The sequence below is a fragment of the Mytilus edulis genome, chromosome 4 (assembly GCF_963676685.1).
Source record: "Mytilus edulis chromosome 4, xbMytEdul2.2, whole genome shotgun sequence".
NCBI lineage: Eukaryota > Metazoa > Mollusca > Bivalvia > Mytilida > Mytilidae > Mytilus > Mytilus edulis.
The window spans coordinates 93047727-93070066 of record NC_092347.1 but is presented as its reverse complement, the minus strand read 5'-3'; the positions used below and the strand labels follow the sequence as shown (position 1 = coordinate 93070066).

Here is a 22340-nt window from a genome sequence, read left to right as displayed (position 1 = left end):
AAGATAATGTTTAATTAATATAATAAAATCAACCCTCTAGGGATACCTATGCAGAAGCTAATTTCATTTGAAAGCGGAAATTTGGTGAAAAATATTTTAGACACAGTTAACATTATAATTGGTTACATAATTGTTGCATGATACTAACATTGCATTAATTTGAAAGAGTAATCTGTTAGCTATCCAAAACTACCACTTTTATAAATTTTCAAGCATTATTCAAAAAGTTACAGCATTTAAAACTTGGGAGTTGGAGTTATAAAATCTTTGTATTGTGCTACCTTAATGTTCAAATATAACCATATGTATAGGACAAAGGTTCACGAAGAACAACTCAAGTCCGAATATCTAATAATAATTAATTAAGTGTATTTATGTTCTTCTCAGATATATCTATAGTCCGAATTTGTTGAATTTGTCCTTTTTAAAATCGATGTAGCTCTTTTCCTGTTTATTTAACGGTTTGTTATCATCGTTAGCTGGTTATCTTAGTTTAACTTAGTTCATAAAAATAAAAGATGTTGTATGATGGTCAATAAGCCATCAATTCTCCTGAACCAAAATATCATTAATTCTATAAGACTTTTTTTTTTTAAATACAACCCGGAAAAATCAATTTGCCATCTTTTTACGCAAGTCAACCTATCCCATCCTTTCAATCAGTATAACTACTTTCTAAGTCAATTACAAAACCCTTAAATGTGCAGTTTGTTCGGCCTTTTAATATAATTCTCTCAATATTTGTGTTTCAAATTATTCCTTAATACAGTGTATATACCATGTGGACCAATAAAAGATATTCTGATATTTCATGATGCATTGGGGTCATTTTAATTGCGTCGTCAGACATCGCTCAATGAAAGTTTAACATAGTATGATTTAAATCCGTAATATTAGACCGACACCAAATTAAACGGTTACACTTTATTTGGGTTCATTAGGTATCACAGCAATGTAAGCATCACTTACAAAAAGGGCTGCCTCCATGTATCAGAGGGGTATATCTGTATATGCAATATTAATTGTTACCTGTCTTAACATTCAAAGAATTTTGGCTTGAAGTTAGCAACAGTTTAATATAGAATATATAATTATGTTTATAAGACAAATACTTTCGTTTTCATTGTTTAACAGTAGAACCTTTAAGTAATAAAAAAAAATAGCAGAACCCTTTAAATATTACATTTTATCTCAATTGATTACACTTCTCGAATTGTTTGCTACAATAATCACAAACTGTACAATTGCATTTTGTTAATGAGAATATGTGGAGCAGTGGAGGTTTAATTTAAATTAAATTCGGTCAATGGATTCTGAGGAGATGTTGAAACAGTTTAAGGTACAAAACGTACAGAAAAAGAGAAGGGGTAATCCAACAAACATTAGTAAACAAATAGCACAGATATCTATAGAATCACTACCCCATCACTAACCAAATCATTAAGCGGGTTATACTCATGCGTGCAAGACTCTTCATTATCTACTTCATTATAGTGGCACTAGTCTACTTATTTACAGGTTCGCATCATGCTCAACTGGATGATAAGTCCCTATAGTGATTTCTTTAATGGGAGTGGAATAACAGGATAGTTGTGACATGTTTGGTCTTCAACAGAAAAGTATGCGTAGTATATATACTATTCGTTACATCGTTTATCTGTCATACGCTTTGTATTTTACTAATAACCTGCTGAAAATATGATAAAATCTTTTGTATTTGTTTACACTTACCATCAAATATAGATAGTAGAAATTGATTTAGTCGATTTAACATGTACTGTCCAAGAAAAATGTCTTGTTTTGGTTTATGAAAACTAAAGATAAGTATTTGTATTATTTTGTTTTGCTATGGAATTGATAATTTGCCAAACATTAATGTCAAGTCAAAATGAACACGAGTTGTCTGACTTTGTACATTGACTTATAGTAGTACTTCGTTTCCATTGGTTAAGATTGTTTATGTTTGGATCCGATATGCTGAGTTGAGTTGCGTGAAATGCAAGTATTTTTTATATTTTCTTAAATGTGGTACTATAAGAGTACTACATAAGGGTAGATATTAGAAAGAGGTAGACATGCATATTTTGAATAGAATATAGAAAGAAAACTGTAAATGTGTCAAAGAGACAACAGCCTGTCCAAAAAGCAGATAATACGTTAAAGCCACCAATCGGTCTTATAAGCAGGGGAAATTAACGCTCCGAATAAGGTGGACTTAAGTTGGCCCCTACACTACATTGTTAACATTACTAGGTGATCGAAATGAACGTCACACTAAACTCCGAAACATTCATGAAACCAAGTTATTAAAAGCACACAAGACTTACAAAGCCCAAGGTTTCTGAATAGCCGAATAGCAGCTATAAAAGGCTTCTCAACGATCAATGTAAAAAAAATCGAACAAGTGATTTATGTGCAAAACAATACACAACAAACACATACGATAGACAACAACAAACGTTTTCATTTTTTTTTTTCATTTGAGAGTTATATGAAGCAAAAAATATCTTAACATTATTTTAGGCATTATTAAACGACATTGTTTTACAAAAAATGTTAAGATATTTGTTCGGTATGTGGTTTCTCATTCTTGAAGGCAAAATGGTGACCTAAAGTTGTACGACAAAATTTCTTCCTGTGACGTTTACATTTTCTGACGCCAAACACGTGAAACAAGGAATGTGTTTTTGAATTTGATAGATGCTTTAAGTGTTTTTTTGTAAATGTTTGTTTGTCTTGAGATTGTAACAAAGTGATGACTGCTGTAACCATATTTTGACTATTTTACCGAATATGTCTCTTTTTTTCACGCATCGTTGTAAAAATAACGGAATTTGATGCGACTGGCATACAAGTGAGAGGTTTAGCGCTATAGAACCAGGTTTAACCCACCTTTTTCTACATTTGAAAATGCCTGTACTAAGTCAGGAATATGACAGTTGTTGTCCATGCTTTGATTTGTTTTATCATTTGATTTTGCCATTTGATTAGGGACCTTTCGTTTTCAATTTTCCTCGGAGTTCAGTATTTTTGAGATTTTTTTTTTGCTAATTCTACATACTTCATCCTTTTTGTTTCCATAGCGTGTTTTAACCAGTGTTATAAAACTAATTCACACATAACAGTAGACTTAATGGTGCACTCTTACACTTTTTACCGAACGACTGCCTTGAATGACTTGCCGTCTTGTGACATGAATAATACGGTTTACCACAAAAACTGAAATGTTATGTTTTAATGCACTTAAATAAAATTAATCTTAAATTGTAAATAACTATAGAATAGGTTTTAAATGAAATTCTTCGAATTCGAATTAACTTATTTCCATTACTCTTGCTGTGCAAGTCATTTCCAGGAAAACTATCCTATTTCAGATTAACTTCCACAAAATATATGTTTCAATTATTTCTCAGGAGTTTTCGCCTGGTCTTTATTTATAATAGATTGATTGGTGTTTATTTGTTTTACCTCCATCGATACATATTTCAGGCACATGCAGGGTATGAACAAATTAAAAAACTACGTATAATTCATGATCTGAATAGTGGGTCGACCGGGATGTAAATGTGAAATTTGAACACTCAATGGAAAAAGAAGATACGTTGGAAGGGACAGTAAAGACTACAAAACTGGGATATAGGTTTTTGTCCTAGACAGGTTTTTTTTTAGATGTTCGACGCTTTCAAGCAAACGGTGTTTTTTTTTCAAATTTAACAGTATAAGGTATTGGGAAAATATGGATTCAGAATATTTTTTTGTCATCTGCATGGATTGGGGATCCGAATATTTGCTAAGGGAAAGAATACCCCCCCCCCCCCCCCCCTCCACCCAAACCCTTTTTGAACTTTAATGGTCGTTTTCTAATCTTCACTTGCTACGACCCATGATGTCTAATCTAATGGAAATCAGTGTGCCGTTAACGAGCATATTTAACGCACCATTCTTGCCCACTACCTAACGGACATCCATCTTGACATGGGTAACTGCAACACGAGAGAGAGAGAAAAATCAGGTGTCAATATTAATTTGCTATACCCCTGTCGACCCACGTGGAATTAATGGATAACCAAGAACTGGCCATATCAAATAAACACTAGGCAGTGAAGGCTCAGTGAATCTTAATGAAACTTTGTCAAATGATTTACCGAAAGAATATTCGTGGACATTAGTGTAAAAATTGAACATTAAAACGAGGTATTATTTTATAATTAATAAATATAAGTGTAGATATTAAAGGGGATCAAACATTCTTTAAAATATATAAGATCAAAAGACGCTAGAAATTTCTTCATATTTCTCTTAATGATGTAAATAGAAAACTAAGAAACACTAGATATTTTATTTTTCTACATACATATTCATAAAATAAATAAACATGACAGTTGTTCATGGCAAAAACATGAATATGATTATATAATTAATGCGCGAAATGCATATTTTAATTTATATATCAACCTATCAGAAAAACGTTCAAATTAACAAACCGGACGAAATGAATGCACAAATAAAGGCACTAGGCTAATCAAATAAATAACATGGCTCAACATGTAAATCTAACAACCTGCTAATGTGTCTGTGCTGAAAAATAACTTCTATTTGAAATATAATTTATCAATTTATACTCGCAAGAATATTTTAAATTTAATTTTTCTATTGTTGTCTTATATGATAATTGTACGGGTCCAAGAACCGCCTTCAACACGGCGCATTGGCTCACACCGAACAACAAGCTGTAAAGGACTCCCACAAATGGTAAGTGGAAAACCAATTTAAACAGGAAACCAACGGTCTAATCTATATAAACCAACGGTCTAATCTATATAAAAAAGCAATAAAATGTACACATGTATTCAGATCTTTCATTGTCTACTTTTGATCAAGTATGGAATCATTTTCTTAGGCAGCGTGTCCCGAAAAAGGTAATTTTCAGTTTTAAATGCCAACTTATACAGTTAAAAATCAGTAATCTGAAAATAATAAAAAAAAAAAAAAAAAAACGTTTTCATACACAAAATACAAAAATTCAACCTTTAAAAAACTGTTTCACAATTTTTACAAAATGTTATCATGTCGCCTTTCTCCTCCTGTAAACATAGCAACTATAGTTAGATCTTCGTTTTATAACTATGTAAATGAATGTTATTGCACTGTAAGCCAGTTCATGGTTAATATAGTATTAAATATCACGAACGACAATAAAGTAAAAAAAGTATTTATTTCGATAATTTCATATCATAACCTCTATGGACTGTTATTAAATGTCTTTATCCTATACGTCACTTCCTGTTGACACGTCATGTGGTCTTACACCTGAAATAATATTTGAAAAATTTAATGCTTAAAGAAAGAATGTTGAAAACAGAATTTGCTATTAAGCGCTGTCACAGATTAATGGAGGGTTGAGCGAACACAAACATGTGTAAAACCGCCACATATAACACTTTTGGTTATTTCGTGGCCGTAGGTTTATATTGGTGGACGAACCCGGAGTGCCCGGAGAGAATCACCAATACTCGGAAGGAAAATTGACAGCCCTAGTCAATCTAAATTGGATTCGAATGCACATGACACGTGTAACTCATATTAAAACTGTAGTTCATAAAATGTTTGAATATATGTTGGGTTTTATTTCAAACATTGATGTTATCAGACAAAAAAAGGAACGCTGGATTTATAACTCGGTTATTATTGAGTCACAACAGTTCATTTTTACGGGACCAGTAATCAGATTATTAAATATCAATCTCGCTTTGACTTTTCTGCTGTAAACAGATATGTTTCAAATACAGTATATAGAATAATCCCGGATACTTTATATCAATTAAGTTTAATATAGAAGTAGCAACACAACGACCTTGTCAGTAATGGTATTCTGCCATTTCTTATTGCTGAATGGAGTTTTCTTTTTGGGGACGTTTTTTTATTTGGTGTAAATGTCAAATCTATGATAGTATTTGTTTATATTTTAACATGTTTAAATGACTGGAGACTATCTGGAGCTTGTTATATATAGACACCTATTTGTAATTTTAATTTGTTTGTGCATTTGCGTCATTGGGGTATTGTCACAATGGTAAACATCACACATCTCATTTAATAATTATAACTATCGTAGTCTTAGTCACTTTTTTATAATGTAACGTGTCACTGCTATCTTATATTCTCAGTTATTTTATTGAGACATTTGGAATTAGAAAAAAAATTGTGAATCCGTCAATCAATTTATGAACTTTTGAATTTTTTGGCAGGAACAAGTAGCAAACATATATCAGAACTTCGCATACGTTGGACATGGCGTATGGATCTTGTTTGTGTAACATCTTGTCACATATCCCATGAGTCATTATATACTGATGACAAGACTCTAAAAATGAAGCTGTCTTAAAAGATTTGCAGTTTTGACTGAAGAGCAAGCCATGAGGAAATATATAAGATATCGTAAGAAAATAATACTGATATCAGACAGACTAAAGTCTTTCCTGAAGAATGATAGATATATGATACTGTACGTTCTGATTTTCCAATTATTTAAGTGGTCAAAACAGTGACTTTATAATTACTTCTCCTTTTAAACAAAACTATTTGAAACCACTGAAGGTAATAACTTATTTTAATTCAACAAAGGTCAAAGATATGGTTTTTATTAGTTTTTTTCTCCTGCTTATTGTTAAACACAAGGACATTTTATTTCTTATTCAGAGCAGGTATTTTCGACTCATTGTCGATGGATCTCCTTTTAATATCGTTTATATCAATTGTTGTGTAATTAAAAAAAAATATATTGCACCTACAATTAAGAATAGTTAGTATCATACACCGTGAATGTGCAAAATAACATTAAGATATGCTGTGTATGAATAAATCATTAATGTGTCATATTGACCATAAACAAAAAAACTTTGTATAACTATGAATAACTGCTTAAATATTTTAACACTGATGTTTAGAAACATCTGCATTTTTACAATTTTCACAATTTAAATGAAAAGCTATGTGTTGACAGATCTAATGACTCCGCCCCTTTTCGAAATAATGATGTTTTATCTGTCATGACGCAGGACCTGGTACATATTTAGTTTCCAGTTCATAAATTGCTATTTGGATGGATAGTTGTCTCATTGGCACTCATACCACATCTTCCTACATCTATATAGAATGTTGATATTGTTTGTGTAAACCTTTATCGCTTAGCAATTCTGCTGATATATATTTTTGAAAAAATATTTTATTTTGATTCAAACAATAAATTGTGTTCAAAAACAATATTGCACAAACCTTGATGCGATTTTCGTTTCTTTTCTTTCTGCTTTCGTAGCTGCTTTGCTTTTATTAAAAACTCTTTAATTTTATCTGGAAAAGACATAATAAAATATATCACCAGCATTTACAAAAGAAATTTTCAGGATTACATATTTCTGGCGGGATGCGATGAATACATACAATAATACTTCAGAAGTGCTGTTTATTGTAGTAGGTACTATAAAAAATGTATATTAATGACTTACCGACTGAAAACGATTCAAGATCACTGTCGTCAAACAGGTCGTCGTCACTAGAACCGTCTTCGTCTCTGTCATCTATAATTGAAATATACAAACAGAAATATCAATACAAAATGGTAGTCTAACTCAATGATATTTACATGTATTATTCTCTATATATTATAATATATGAAACAACAAAACATTTTTGTTTCTAATGGTTTTAAATCTTCAAATAGTTGTGGTCGTATGGTAGATTTTCCTTGAATGTGAAATCTTCGAATTATACTTATTACTCAGTTTGTTCTTACATGAGCAACACGACGGGTGCCATGCAGATGTGGAGCACCTGAGATCACCCCAATTGTAGGCGAGGTTCGTGTTGCTTAATCCTTGTTTTCTATCTTGTGTATTGTAGACTGTTGATTATTTTAAAATTTGTCATTTTGTTCATTTCTGCCATGGCTTTGTCAGGTTGTTAGGTTTGAGTTAGAGTATTCCTTTTGTATCTTTCATCTCTCTGTCACAACGGTAAATATTACTAGTTTTCAAAATTTCAAAGAATATAAACAAATCGGCTTCTCTTACATATATACATGAATGGACACGTTATTGGTCATTTTCACTGTATTATTTTCCAAATCAGACCATGTTGTGCGACTCAAGTTTGAATAATAATTATGTTTACGCATATTATTAAAATAATACGTCTACACATATGATTGACATTAATTATTTCACAGTCAAGCTCATATTGATATATATCGTTGTTTGTTTTTTGTTTGTTTTTTGTTTTTTGTTGTTGTTTTATTTTAATTGCTATACACTTTTTATTGGCCCAGTTATGAGAGATTTAATTCTAGTATAAATAGTCCAACAAAATGCAGAATTCTGAAATCGTATACAACAGTTTAGCTTTAAGAAATAAAGTCACTTACTGTCCTGGAGTTCTTTAAATTTGTCAGTTTGATCAACCTCCATGGACTGAAAAAAAAAGTAAATGTTTTCACTATCACATAATGGAATGAAAACTTAAAATACACAAAAAAAGATAAAGTAACTTAAATCGGGGATGTCATCTATCTTTCGATCTTTTAAATGTTTTAAAACCCTATTGTTTCGTTTTATTTTGGAACATTTGAAAGACATGATTCCTGATTCATGATTAAGATTAGGTTTGCATTTTTCAACACTATCTTACTTAAAAAGCACTTTTCAAAACTGTGGGTATCTCAATGGATGCTTGATCACAATGCTCGCAGAGTAATATTTTATCATACTTAGACTCGTCACAAAAAAACCCGACTTGTAATGAAAAACGGCTACACAAATAACCCGTTATATCCGTACAGATGTATGTTAACAGAACAGAGTAATTAAGCTGGTCAAGAATCATGTTTTCTAAATATCATATTTAGAGTAATGATAGATTGCATGCGGTAGATTAACAATATAACGGCTATAAAGGGCAAGTATAGCTAGAGAAACAATATACTCATTATAAAACGTTTGTTTTATTTGAAACCAATTAACAAATGTTATATGTGACCGTTGAGTTCGGCGTTTTGGGAAATACTCAATTACACAGACATGTTATCGTTTTTGTTTTCTTCCGTAATATACAACTGTTATTTCGTAAATTAATTTACTGCGGGATACATACATTAATTTTCTGTGGCATATAGAACAACCAACGTTTAGAATATTCATTAACATTATATTTATATGCAACTGAAATGTCATACCATTTAATTATTTTTTTCACAACGAGCCATCGTGAAATGTCACGTGTCACAGTTTTAACTATCACATTCGGAAAATTAGACTTGTACAATGAATACGTCTCTCCGGAGGACATAATTATTAGGCTTTCAAAAATCATTTTACATTGAAAACAAAATTATTCCCTTAGATTAAACTCTGAACGATCCCAATCACAATTGGATGTGGCCGACGCATGGTTTGTCAGAAATTTGATTAGTTTTGAGATACTATATTCTCATATGGCAATGTAATTAGAAATTAAACCAGAAATATCAAAGTTTAATGACGTTATATTAGATATAGTTATATCTTTTGTGGCTATTTTCACTAGTTTTGTAATTATTAAAGAAAAAAAGAGTTTTAGTCCACACTTCAGGTGATATTTAATTGTTTTTGTAATGAGGATTAGTTATATCACTGTGTTATATGACAAAATCTTGTATTTCTTATTAATAGCTAACAGCACTCTCTAGAATTAGAAGTCATCTTAAATTAATACTGATTTTGTTTGAACGCAATTTGAATTTGATTTTCATAATATGTTAAAATAAATTCCGACATATCCAACATTTATATAATTTTCATAGAATAAAACTGTAGAAACATTAGAGTATAAATGACCTTAAATGGTAGTGTTAGCATGAATACTGCTGAAACAAGTTGTTGAACAGATTGCTTGAATCAAAAATGACTGTAATGCAAAACGTGAACCAGTCTTATTTCTATTATTGAATAACTGTCGTCAATATTCTTTGCTATTATTTAGTTTAACTTTTTTAGGATGTCTATAGATTAGCGTAGTTAAAACATGTAGGTGCTTCAGCATACTGCGTAAAATTATGAATTTTTTTAGGCAACGCAGATATGGATACATGTATGTGTATGGTGTGTATTACTCAGACATGCCCAAGACCAAAACGTTTAGAATGCAAACATATATATTTTGGAGAGCACAACAACTAAAGCGTCTCAACATAATAGCATAAACGTATAGACAACTTCAAAACTTGATATAACACAACATTTAAAGCCTAATTTCTTTCCTTATATTTGACTAACATTTCAATGAAAAATTAGTTGACATTTATTTCCTTTTTTTAGACGAAGTAATCTGTATTGATGATAAAAAAAAATATGTTTAAACAGACATAAGTTGGATTCATATATGTACTCTATAATGAACTTAACAATGGACTCACCTTAGATTCGCGGATACTATTCTCATGGCTACAAACACCAAATATGCTGGTATTTGTTGTCTCCTTTTTATGGTGTTGACTTTCCTCTTGATCTTTACATGGTGTATTCTCTTCTGTTTCAATGTCAATGCTGTCATCATTACACGATGAAAATTTATCAGCAATTTCTTCTTCGGACGGCGAACGAGTCGTACTTGTATTCTCGTTTTTCTTCTCTTTCTTTTCTTGGCTTGATGTTATTTCTGAGAGTTTACTCATTTCATCCATGAATGATTCGGTGGTATCAATTAATGGCAAAGGAAACTGCGGATGTCCGTAACTGGACATGTTGAATTCCGGACTAAATGGAACACTGCATGATGAAGGAACGCCATGACGTTGCATGTACAAGGATTTCCACCAAGGGGTGTAATTGAGACTCATTGATCGTAGCATGTCACCGTATGACGCCACTGTTGAATGACTTGCTTGAACCGGAAATGCAGAATGCATGTTGTCTGCCATATTTAACCGATACAAATCCGTACTTTGCATCCCTTGGTATGTTCTCATCATTGATGGAACAGCTGGGGATTTATATTCTGTTGATTCTCTTGACCTGTTTGGTGAAAGTGTAAAGTTTGGTTTCCCACCAGAAGTTCTCTTACGACAGCCGCCATTGAACATTGCTTTTACATCCTCCCATGCAAACAATAAAGTTTCCGCTGGAGTTGATTCTACCAAATGTAGGTGACGACGCCAAGAATTAAAATTGGCAGCATCGGGATGCCTGTAAGCGCTGCTTGATGTTTTATGATAGTGGAAAATAAATTTATTTGGAGAAAAGAATGAATTACATGTAGTACATTTAATGCATTTTGCACGTGAACTGTTGTATCGAGATGGCATAAACATTCCCTGACAACCCCATCCACATGAATGTTCAACTTGAAAAGAAAAGTTCTCGGGCAGCTTAGGTGGTGGTATGTCTTCCAGAAAAGATTTCACAAGACGTTCTGCTTCTCTTTTTGTGATGAGTCCACATCTTCGTGAGGATACGGGCATAGCGCCACTTCTGCGTAGTACCTCAAGTTGTATTGGTGAACACTGCATGCATGTTATCCCAAGCGCTACTCTCCTATTGTGGATTTCATTGTAGCTGAAATCTCGTAGTAGTGTGTTAGATATCTGTGCGAGGCAAAGTCGTTCTTTATCTTCTACATAAAGGCAAACAATAGGGACACCGAACAGACTTATTGTACCTATTTGCGCATCTGTCGATCCTGAAACAATATCTTTGGTACTCTGTAAGTCGTCAGTAAGTTTTGACTCTTCGGAAATATTGGAATCAAAGCTCCTCGGGAAAACTGCTGGTGTTATGATAGACTGTTGACGTTTTTCCTTCGTACCTAAGTAAAAGTACAGGTTACAAATAAAACTAATTTAACATTACAAAGCAATAACAACAAAGAATATATCAAAAGTAAAGCTTCCTGCAGGCATGCATCTGTTATCTTTGATGGAACTTAAAGTAAAATTGATAAATACTTACTGAACAACTTTATTTGTCAATTGAAAATTATCGTACTAAGCTTAATTGACATTATTCGCTTACTAACCCGAGACAAATGTCGTCATTTTGTTCTGACTTAATATATGTATATCGACCTGTGGCGTTAAATAGTTTACTGATGTTATTTTTTGTCAGCAAACATGCTGGTTGCAGCCCGTTTTTTATCTTTAATTCTTTGAGGAAAATCTTTCACATTATGCTTCAATAACCAAGAGGAAAAATTGGTGCTACATGTAAACAATTTTATTTTGATAAAATTTGAATAATGTTAAACAACGAAAGAAGTAATTTCGGTTCGTTCATACGGAACTTTATTTTCCTTTTAAAAGTGTTCATGTGTCAACAGTAGTTTTAATAAACAGCCTTTTTTCTAAGAAATATTTTTTGTAATCGAAGAAATTTTAACCTTATTGCAATCTCAATTTCTTTCACTGTTAATGGCTATGCTACACGTGTCAAGTACGTATTGCGTGAGCAGCAACACACTGATGAGAGATTAAGTATCATGATAGTCCATACAAGATAGTTATTGGACCTCAAGTTGGATAGCCTGGAGGTTTTTAACAAACAATCACTGATATGAAACTTTAGAAAAATAACTACACTGTAATTTTATAATGAACTACGTCGAACGTTTTCCAGAGTACCCTGTTTTCCTGTCTATTAAATTATATAAATAAATTTGGGTTGAATGGGTTATAGAAACTTCTCTTATAAGGCGAGTAAAACCCACGTCGAATGGGGTTTCTGCTCGGCTGTGTGGGATGTATAAATAAAATTATCATAGATATCAAGATTAAAATTTAATAATCTATAAGAACGAAGCCCCGATCGATCTTATAGTGGACGCTAAATCTGAAGTCTTGCCTCGTAACTGTAAGTGAGAGATTATGGATGCTCCGTGTTTGCTTGTTGCAAGAAAAAAGCTAGCCATATCTCGAATATCCTTTTTTCATTAACATTCCAATTTTCACCCCTTGTCCCCCTGTCGACATTCTTGCGACTTTTCTAAATATTCTTTTTGAATCAAATATTATACAGAAATTAAATGCGACTGTTAATAACATATTTCTACTGTCAATTCTGTAGACCACATCATTATGAAGAACAAATTGATTATAAGCGAGACATAATTAATCAAAATACGTTAGAAAGAAACATATAAATGAGGCAAATCATTTAAGTTGTTTTGACACGTGCAATAGGGCGTAATTAAGCTGATTGAATATTTCTTAGAATATTTGATTGATGATCGGCCAATGTATAAAAAGTTAATAAACATATGCAAGACGATGAACAAAATGAAGTACTGTCCCTGGAGAAATGTAGGTTTCCTTCGGCACAAAATAAACGTTTTTCATTTCTTTGAAAATCATTTGTGAATCGTCTTAAGTTGTTAGAATTAATGTTTTCTAGTTTTATTATCCTTTTACTGTAGAAATATATTTATTGATAACTATCAGTATAGAAAATTTAAGAAATTAATTGAAAAAGTCTGATGATTAATCCCAAAATGCAACTAATTTCAGCACAATCCTGTATACAAATTGATCCAAGGGGAAGTCGAGTTTATGATACATAATACGATTTTTTTTTTCTTGAAACTGTTACGATTAATATGTTAGTCAAACACTTTTTTTTATTATAATAATGTTTAATTCTTTTTAATTTGCAAAAAGTTCCATATTCTTCTATTTAATTTCCATCGGCTGTCATTGGTATTTGGAATGATGATTTGTCTAGAAACTTTCTATTCGATTCGTTCAAAGTCAAATGATTTTCTGACCTGGGATCATTTCGACCAGTCGCACATTTTAGATGTGTACATTGGCTTTGCTGTGAAACAGCTAAAATGTTGTCACATTGCAATACTTCAACCTAAGTTTATTTATATCTGCGTTATTCACATGTTGTTAATGTGTATATTGTTTTAACGGTCCCTCCGTCCACCATTATAACACAAGAGACGGTTAGACATATCGGATCTTATTTATGCCATAATCTTATGTTTTATTTTATTATTCTATGTCGAGTCGGTGTTAGACTTTCTATGATATAATTCTAGATATAATGACGTACATTGTTTGGTGATAACTTTTTATATCTTTTTCAGTCTATAATGTTAGTTCTAACTCTCTCAGTCTCAAATCCGAAAAGTAACTTTTAGAAATATTCATATCTTGTTCCGATTTAGTACTTAACCTACTATGATTGATGACGTTACTGATATTTCAAAAGAGCTCTTTGAACTTGTAAGAATTAGCATCAAATGTTTTTGGAATATTCAATCTAGAATTCGTTCATTTCTTAATGAATATAAACTCATCATAGATACAAGGATTACAGTTTTGTACGTAAGACGCGCATTTCGTCTACAGAGAAACTCATCATAAATACCAGGATTAATTTTTTTATTTACGCCAAACGCGCGTTTCGTCTACAAAAGACTCATCCGTGACGCTTGAATTCAAAAAAGTTAAAAAGGCAAAATAGGGCACTTAAAAGTCAAATCACAAAAATACTGAACTCCAAGGAAAATGCAATCGTAATGTCCCTAATCAAATGGCAAATTCAAATGACAAAACACATCAAATGAATGACTACTAAGTTGAAGAGCATTGATGACCAATGTTCCTAAAAGGTTTTGCCAAATACAGCTAAGGTAATTTATTCCTGTCAAAATGTCACGAAATAGAAGTTCCTTCATAATATTAGTTCCAAATGGAAAAAATATTCTGGAATATTATTACCACTGGAATAAATAATACAGTATAAGTTCCTAACGGAATAAATATTATAGAATATTTGTTCTATCAGGTACAGGTATTATGACATTGTTTATAACAAAGTTTCCAGTGGAATTTCTGTTAGGCGGAACAAATATACATCGACAAAAAAGACTCATCATTGACACTCGAATAAAAAAAAAGATATGAAAGCCAAAATAATTGAGGACCCACAAATTAAAAAATGTTGGAACTGCGTATCAGTGGCTTTCATAACTTTGAAAGGTTTCGTGAACCCTTATAAGTTCCAGTTCTTCAACACGATATAATAAAGTAAACGTGTTCCACTAAACTTATCATTGTAAATGAATCTTTTAATACATTTAGTATAAAAAAAAAGATGTGGTATGATTGCCAATGAGACAACTGTTCACAAGAAACCAAAACGACACATACATTAACAACTACATGTATATGTCACCGTACGGCCGTCAACAATGAGCAAAACCCATACCGCATAGTCAGCTATAAAAGGCACCGATAGGTTCACTTTTCTTCATAAACGAGCTAATTATTTTGAAATACGGATATTTACATCCAGTCAAAGATTCTTTTCGTTATTTGATTTGAATTTATTTTTCTGATAAAAAAAAACGAAAGAATATCACTGTCTCCTTGTGTATTCAAATGAAAAAATAAGTTCATGTAATTAATTGAAAGAAGGGTAATAAATTTTTCGATAACTTTGTTTTGCTGACTTTAAATGACTTTAAATCATGTTATTTGCGTCAAAACTACCAATAATCTAAAAGGACACAGGTGGAGAGCAACATATTAATTATAAAATACTCATCTTAAATTTGCTGTAATAAAGATAGGTTGAAGTCGAAACTACTGTTTTATTTATTATAGAAGGTTCTTGTTTCATTTTGAATACTTTCAGTAGAGCCGTTAATCAAATACAAAAGACCATTTCCAGCTTATAGTCAGAATTTGATTACAGTCTCATTTTTTAAAACATGTTTTATTGTATTTTCCCTCATTAATCAGATTTAATTTTAGGTTATATGTAATGATTTTCCAAGGTAGTTTACAGTGTTATTTTTTTTTCTTTCATTTGTATAAATGATTTACTCTGTTTTCTCCAGAATTTCTATGAAAGACTCGGCTATATCATCTTAATTGAATTATTTCATGTAACAAAATTGTATAGTAACAACTTAGAATTTATCTAAAGAAAATACTGATTGAAATTATAAACAAAATTCATTTTAAAATATAAATGTATTGTGATGAGTTTCCCTTTCAAACATTTAACACTATTCCGTAACATGCAAAAAATCTACTCGAAATACATAAAACTCAGCAAGTATATTTTCGCCATATGTTCGACTATTCTAAATTCATATTACAGTGAGTATATAAAGAGTTACTTAAAAATATCCAAATGATAAAAGAAAACATTCAACTACAGCACTGATGAGTTTAGTTAATTCTGACAGGCAAGTAGTAGAACAGGCAAGCATTGGGATAAGTAAAAACTGCATTAATAATTACAATATTCCATCAGCATTATGATTAATAACTGTCTATTGCTTTAAATCAGGTCAAAGTTATATCATGAGCTGACAGTTGGAATTAATGACAACTCTGATTTAGAACTTGGCTGGGCATTAGATACGATGCTCGACAAATGAATATCTTGCAAAAGCAGAAACACCTAAATGGTACTGAATTTAATTCTTGATAGCAATGATGTAAACTAAATTCATTTAAACTCTATTCTGTGATAATTTGCCATGGTTAATTTTTTTTTTAATATATTTTTTTGTTTTATAGTGATTAACTCTATTATTGGTATTTTTACCTAATATGTCTAGTTTTTTTGTTCACACATCGTTATCAATATATTTTGAATTTGATGCGACTGTCATACAAGGGAGAGGATTAGCTAGCTATAAAACAAGGTTTAATCCACCATTTTCTACATAAGAAAATGCCTGTAACAAGTCAGGAATATGACAGTTGTCGTCCATCCGTTTAATGTGTTTGGGGTTTTTGAAAATTGCTATTTGATTAGGAACTTCCTTTTTGAATTTTCATCAGAATTCAGAATGTTTGTAATTTTACTTTTTCTTATCAAATTACGTAGGGAATATTTGCTCATGTACCATCAATAACGCAGAACAAACCCTTAATATTCCATAATTTTCCACTTGTCACGCTTACTGGATCTTTTTCCAAACTTCTTTAAAATAAAAACCCAGTCGGGTAGGCGTACACTGACTCGAACTATTTATAGAGACAAATCAATTAGCAATACAGACAACTTGGACTGACCATAGAAACAGCGCAGACCGTACGACATTTGACATTAAGAAAAAACTCAAATACTCTACCGGATATAATATGTACCAATCCAAACGACAAAACAAGAAAACCGATTTATGTTAAAACAATAAACAAAAATATGTATATTGCATGCATCAACCAAAAACAACCATTGAATCACACGCTAATATCTTGTGACAGGCACATAAACATTGTGAAGGATTTCAAATCAATTCTTAGCGCATAACATTCCCCTTGACATGTTACAGTGGTGTCATGCGCACACGAGGTCATACTTGAATCAACATTTCGACAAAAGAATCCACTAATTAATAGACCAAAGATAACAAACACTAGTCCAAATAACTAGAAGTTACTGAAGGTTTTAGTTCAAAACCCACTACTACATTTATCACATTTTGTTATTAAATATGAATGCTTCAAAACTTTATAGTTTTGACAAAGGGTGCATTCTTAAACTTTCTTTATACTATCTTGCATCCAAGAATCGAAGCTCGTAAATAGCAGATGAACCTTTTTCGGAAGTTGTTAAATGTGACGAATTTGAACATTTGGGACTTGATTCGTTTTAGTCTTAAAGCATAATCATAGTTGTCTCTTTTGCAGTCTTTTGTTCATTGCCCTGTGATACTTTAACGATTTGATATGACTTACTTATCGAATAACCTTTAACATGTAAAGCGAACCCAATTGTATGTTTTATCAAAGCTATTAAATATTAATTTAATTCTTTTTTGTTGTACTATTGTGTTGGCTTATCTTAATTGAACAAAGGTTCCGAATACTATTTTGTTAGTTTTTGTACTTTGACAACCAAACAACATTGCCTCTATTTGATCACAATTAGCATACTAATTTTAATGTCATATCTTACATGATTACCACAAAAATGACAGGTATTAGCTGTATCACAACAATTATTCTACTCCTGATCTCATGATACTAATTTTATAAATGAGAAGAAAGGCAGGTAATATTTAACCCTATGGACTAATGACTACAGCACCTGTCCTTGGTCTTTAAAGCATTGTCAACTGTAGGGTCATAAATAAACGAGTAGTTCACATATCTTACTGTAGGCCTTTGGATTTATAGAAATGTTTTATAGAAAAACTCATTTTAATCCTACAAACAGATAACATTTGTAATAAATAAAAGTCTGTTTAATAAATAGAGATTTCAGTGATAAATAATCAGATAATTCTTTAAATATTTTTATCGATGCATGATTTGGCTATAATTGTACCGCTATAATGTTTGCCTCATTAACTAATATGACTATGATTTTGGAAAAATAAAAATTGTTCATATAATGATTTTATATTCATCTTTAAAGAGTTTTTTATTATAAAGTAATTATTTGTTTGTGGTTTACATAACAAAAATTATCAAAATGACGAAATGAAGTTTCGTTTTTGGTTTGATTTCTTTTTATCACAACGGGCATTAACAAGCTAGTAATTGCTGTAGATCAGCCTTGTATGGTGAACAATTATAAAAGTAGTAATACAATGATTATTTTACTAGAATCAACAACGATAAAAGTATCAAGAAAAACTAGAAGTTAACGAAGCAATATATTCCAAAATTAATAGTATTTCATACCCTTACAATAACTCTAAAATAAATGGTTAACCAATATTTTATAATTTATTTTCCACCCTGTTGTTAAAAAAAAACAATTACATTTGGAGACACTAGAAGAGCTAAATTGAGTAGCGACAAGAATGTCTGTTTTGTGCATTAAAACATTGTTAAAAATTAATTTTCATACTATTGGCAAACAGTTCTAATCACTTGAACATAACTTCTATCAATCAATGATATTATTAGAACTGGCGCTGTTCGATAGCAGATGCGGATTGTAAAACTCAACGGAGTACAAGAGCTGCGCAAGGCGTTATTGACAATTTGTATATGCATGTTCTAAGCAAAAATGTAATAATATTACAAAAGATTCGAGAGAGCACAACGTTAACAAAATTAATAAAGACGTAATAAAATCTTCATTCAATAATATCTTAAGACAATCAAAACTCTGCTAAACAAAATCCTTACAGAAACACAGAAACTATTACCAATCACAACGTAATCAGCTCTGGGTATGATAAAAGTTTAAAATATTTCTATATCTTTAACTAAAACTTAACTGTATAAGCAGTATGTGTTATCTGCCTAAGACTTAAATTCTTCTCTCGTGTTATGGTTTATTAAAAAGTAAAAATATACAATAGCATGGTTTAACTGCATAAAAAAAATATAGAAAGGTCTATGTTCATGCATATCCGACCATGATGAGTAAAAAGCTTCATAAACTACGATTAAAAAGAGGTGGAGATAAATAAAATATAATAGTCTTAACTTCCAAAATACACTAAGCTGTTAATTTTCATAAACAAATTCATAAAGACAGCACCGATTCCAAAGAATTGTCTACAAAGTGCAAGTTCATGTTGCTTATTCAATAGTTTTCCGAGTGTCGTTTTGTGGATTTTTATTTGTCAATTTACCTTTAATCTGTTGGCCATTTTATGCTCTGCCTTTTCCCTATTGTGATTCCCTTTGTATATCTTTATTTTCTTAAATCCCTTGATATTCTCCGGATCTTACATGGAAATTGTTTATAAAATGTTTAGTATTTAATTATGTTATCGAAATTTATTTAATCACTTGAAAGAGTTCACAAAATTGCAAACACGAAAAGGGTCATAATTTTGTACACAATCCCTCTACGTTACGCTCCGTCGGTTTCCATTTCCACATTTAACCTTTTCTAATACTTTACTATTACAAATATATTATTGAGAAGTTGTTTGCAAATTGAATGAACTATTTATACATATATTGAAATTTATAGATATAAAAAATTCAAGAATATTAATTTCAAAAACAATCATGTTTTAAGCAGTTCAGTACACAACAGTAAATTTCAAGTAAAAATATTGTTTGTTTTGTCTATATAATATATTTACTTTCTGAATATTTCAGTCTTGGTAGAAATCAAACATTGTCAAATTGTGGTTCTCTTTTTTAAAACATGTTTTGTAAAGTATCCATTGAAATGCATTTAAATCTTCAAAAAGAAAAAGAAAAAAAACGTTTTGACTTTTTTGTAAATTTATTACCATATTGCAAGAATGAAAGGAAAGTAACTTTTTAAAATTATTAACATGAACAACTTAAATAATTAAAACATGCTCTAACGACGAACCATTCTGAAATTGTACATAAAAATTATATTCACATGCGAACACATCTTACTATCCTTAATTAAACTTAAAGAAAAGGTGAATATTTAAATAAGACGATCTCTTATAACATCGTTTGATAAGATTCAAATGTATACTATTTTGAAATTTCATTTTATATAATAAGAATTACTTTCAAGCATGTTAAGTAATATTTTAAACTATACACAAACAACAAATAGAAAAACATTGGTACACTACCTTTATCGGTCTCCCAGGGTGTAAAAGTTATACCGGGCTTTCTTTCCATTTTGGTACTGATTTCTACAGTTCTTGTTGCTTTGATTTGACTTTAATTTCTACATTAACAAGATTAACAAATATTTATATCATTTTATATTCATCTTATGTTAATATTCATTCGGCATTAATTGGTTATCATCATCTTCATGACCCCAAATGACCCTATTCATTGTTGTCATCAATTGATAGACAGCAGTTAGGAACGACACCTTGCCACGCGCTGCCCTTCCCACTTGCATTGTGAAAACAGATGATTTGGTGTTTCACAAACAATAGACAGACTTGTTAGTTTATTAATATTTCCGAGGATAATTAAGCATTGCTTCCGAAGATTTATTTGTCGGCAAACATTGTGATCGAATGAAAATGATACTTCAGCTTAGGAGAATTATCATTTTTCTACATTTTGTCTGACAAAACACAAAGTTATCGTTATTTGTAGATTTTTTGCATATACAGAAAATGGAAAACCGCTGAGTGAGGTACTATAGTAATTCTCGAAAGATTGTTTAAGGTATTGAACGAAAATAAGAAATTAGTACTTAGATTTAACCATTAATTGGCCTTTTTAGAAAAGAATGGTTCTACTGTCTAATAATCTTTTACGGTAAGATTAAACAGGTGGAGCTGGGTTTTTTTTATTAACATATTTCAAAAAATATCTATTTAGAGTGGGAAATAACTATAGATATTTTAACTTAAACCTATTTACTAGTTTTGATACTTTATTCCTGAAAAACTAGATATTGGTGTTTTGCTTTAATTTTTTTTTATCTCGCTAACAATGTACAAACGTATAATAAAGTCTAAAATAAAAAAAAATATACATAATTAGTTTCTCTTGTATAGATAGTGAAACCTATATGTTTTTAGAAATAATTTAGCAATCCTATTTTTATTTTATTTTTTTATTACGTCATTTTTTTATGAAGCAGAAAATATAACAGTAAATAAAATCATCAAAAATTACACCCCACCTATAAATTGCATCATATCAAGTTTTCTACTTTGCATATTTATTGAATTATACTTAATGTCAAATGTCACGTCACAATAAAGAATGTGGCTTGGCATGAAGCAAAACTGGTAATATTTCTGAAAAGCTTCGAGCTCAATTTTTGGGTGAAAATAAGGGAATATAATGTTAATATTTCCCCAAGACACATATTACGTAATATCAGGCAACATGACCAAAATGAAAAACTAACAGGATTTCACAAAACAGAAAGAATCAGGACCGAACAGAAATAATCCAACAAATAAACATCAGATGCGCAGGACTTTTTCCCGATTCGAATTATCAATGGTGTTCGGTATTTTTTAAACACTGGGCTACTTACATTCCTCTCTCATGTTATCATTAAGGGAAAATATTAAAAACAAATATCTACGTTATAAAAATTGCGTGGTGTCAGTGAAAATTAAAAATATGGAAAGTGGAATATACATGTAAATCAATTTGAGTTTGAAAAGGTTCATAAAGTTTGACACCAAAAATAGTTTTAGAGTCCACATAAAAGGTTTATTCAAAGATTTATGTTTATTTTTGCGCTTTTGCTGTTGATTATTTTGTAGTTTTCAGCGTATTGGTTTGTAGCTTTTTGCGTTGTCAATTCGTCTTTAATCTGTTGACCATTTTATTTTCTGTCATTTTTCCCTATTGATCATATTCGTGGTATAGCGTTTAATCCCTTTAAATCTACTTATGATTAACCTGTGTCAGACGTTAATAAATAACACATTTGGAGTATTTAAGTGATGCCATTTTAACATAT

General features: G+C 30.9%; 1 protein-coding gene across 1 annotated transcript; it reads right to left on the bottom strand.

The window, feature by feature from the left end:
• Positions 1–4320: 4320 nt before the first annotated feature.
• On the bottom strand, positions 4321–20622 carry LOC139518568 (ski oncogene-like). The gene is made up of 6 exons (XM_071310054.1): positions 20524–20622; positions 10445–11832; positions 8420–8465; positions 7506–7577; positions 7276–7350; positions 4321–5310 (listed from the first exon to the last, which is right to left on the bottom strand). Exons 1-6 carry the CDS (start codon positions 20570–20572, stop codon positions 5270–5272), a joined length of 1671 nt encoding a protein of 556 aa, XP_071166155.1. The 5' UTR covers positions 20573–20622; the 3' UTR covers positions 4321–5269.
• Positions 20623–22340: the final 1718 nt, after the last annotated feature.

Bases quoted from the DNA above. Each gene is read 5' to 3' on its own strand.
- LOC139518568 (XM_071310054.1), bottom strand. From the start codon at position 20,572: ATGGAAAGAAAGCCCGGTATAACTTTTACACCCTGGGAGACCGATAAA. The intron at 7,578-8,419 runs GTAAGTGACTTT...TTTCAATTATAG, and splicing joins ATTTAAAGAACTCCAGGACA to ATGACAGAGACGAAGACGGT. The intron at 5,311-7,275 runs GTTTGTGCAATA...ATATTATTTCAG, and splicing joins GAAACGAAAATCGCATCAAG to GTGTAAGACCACATGACGTG.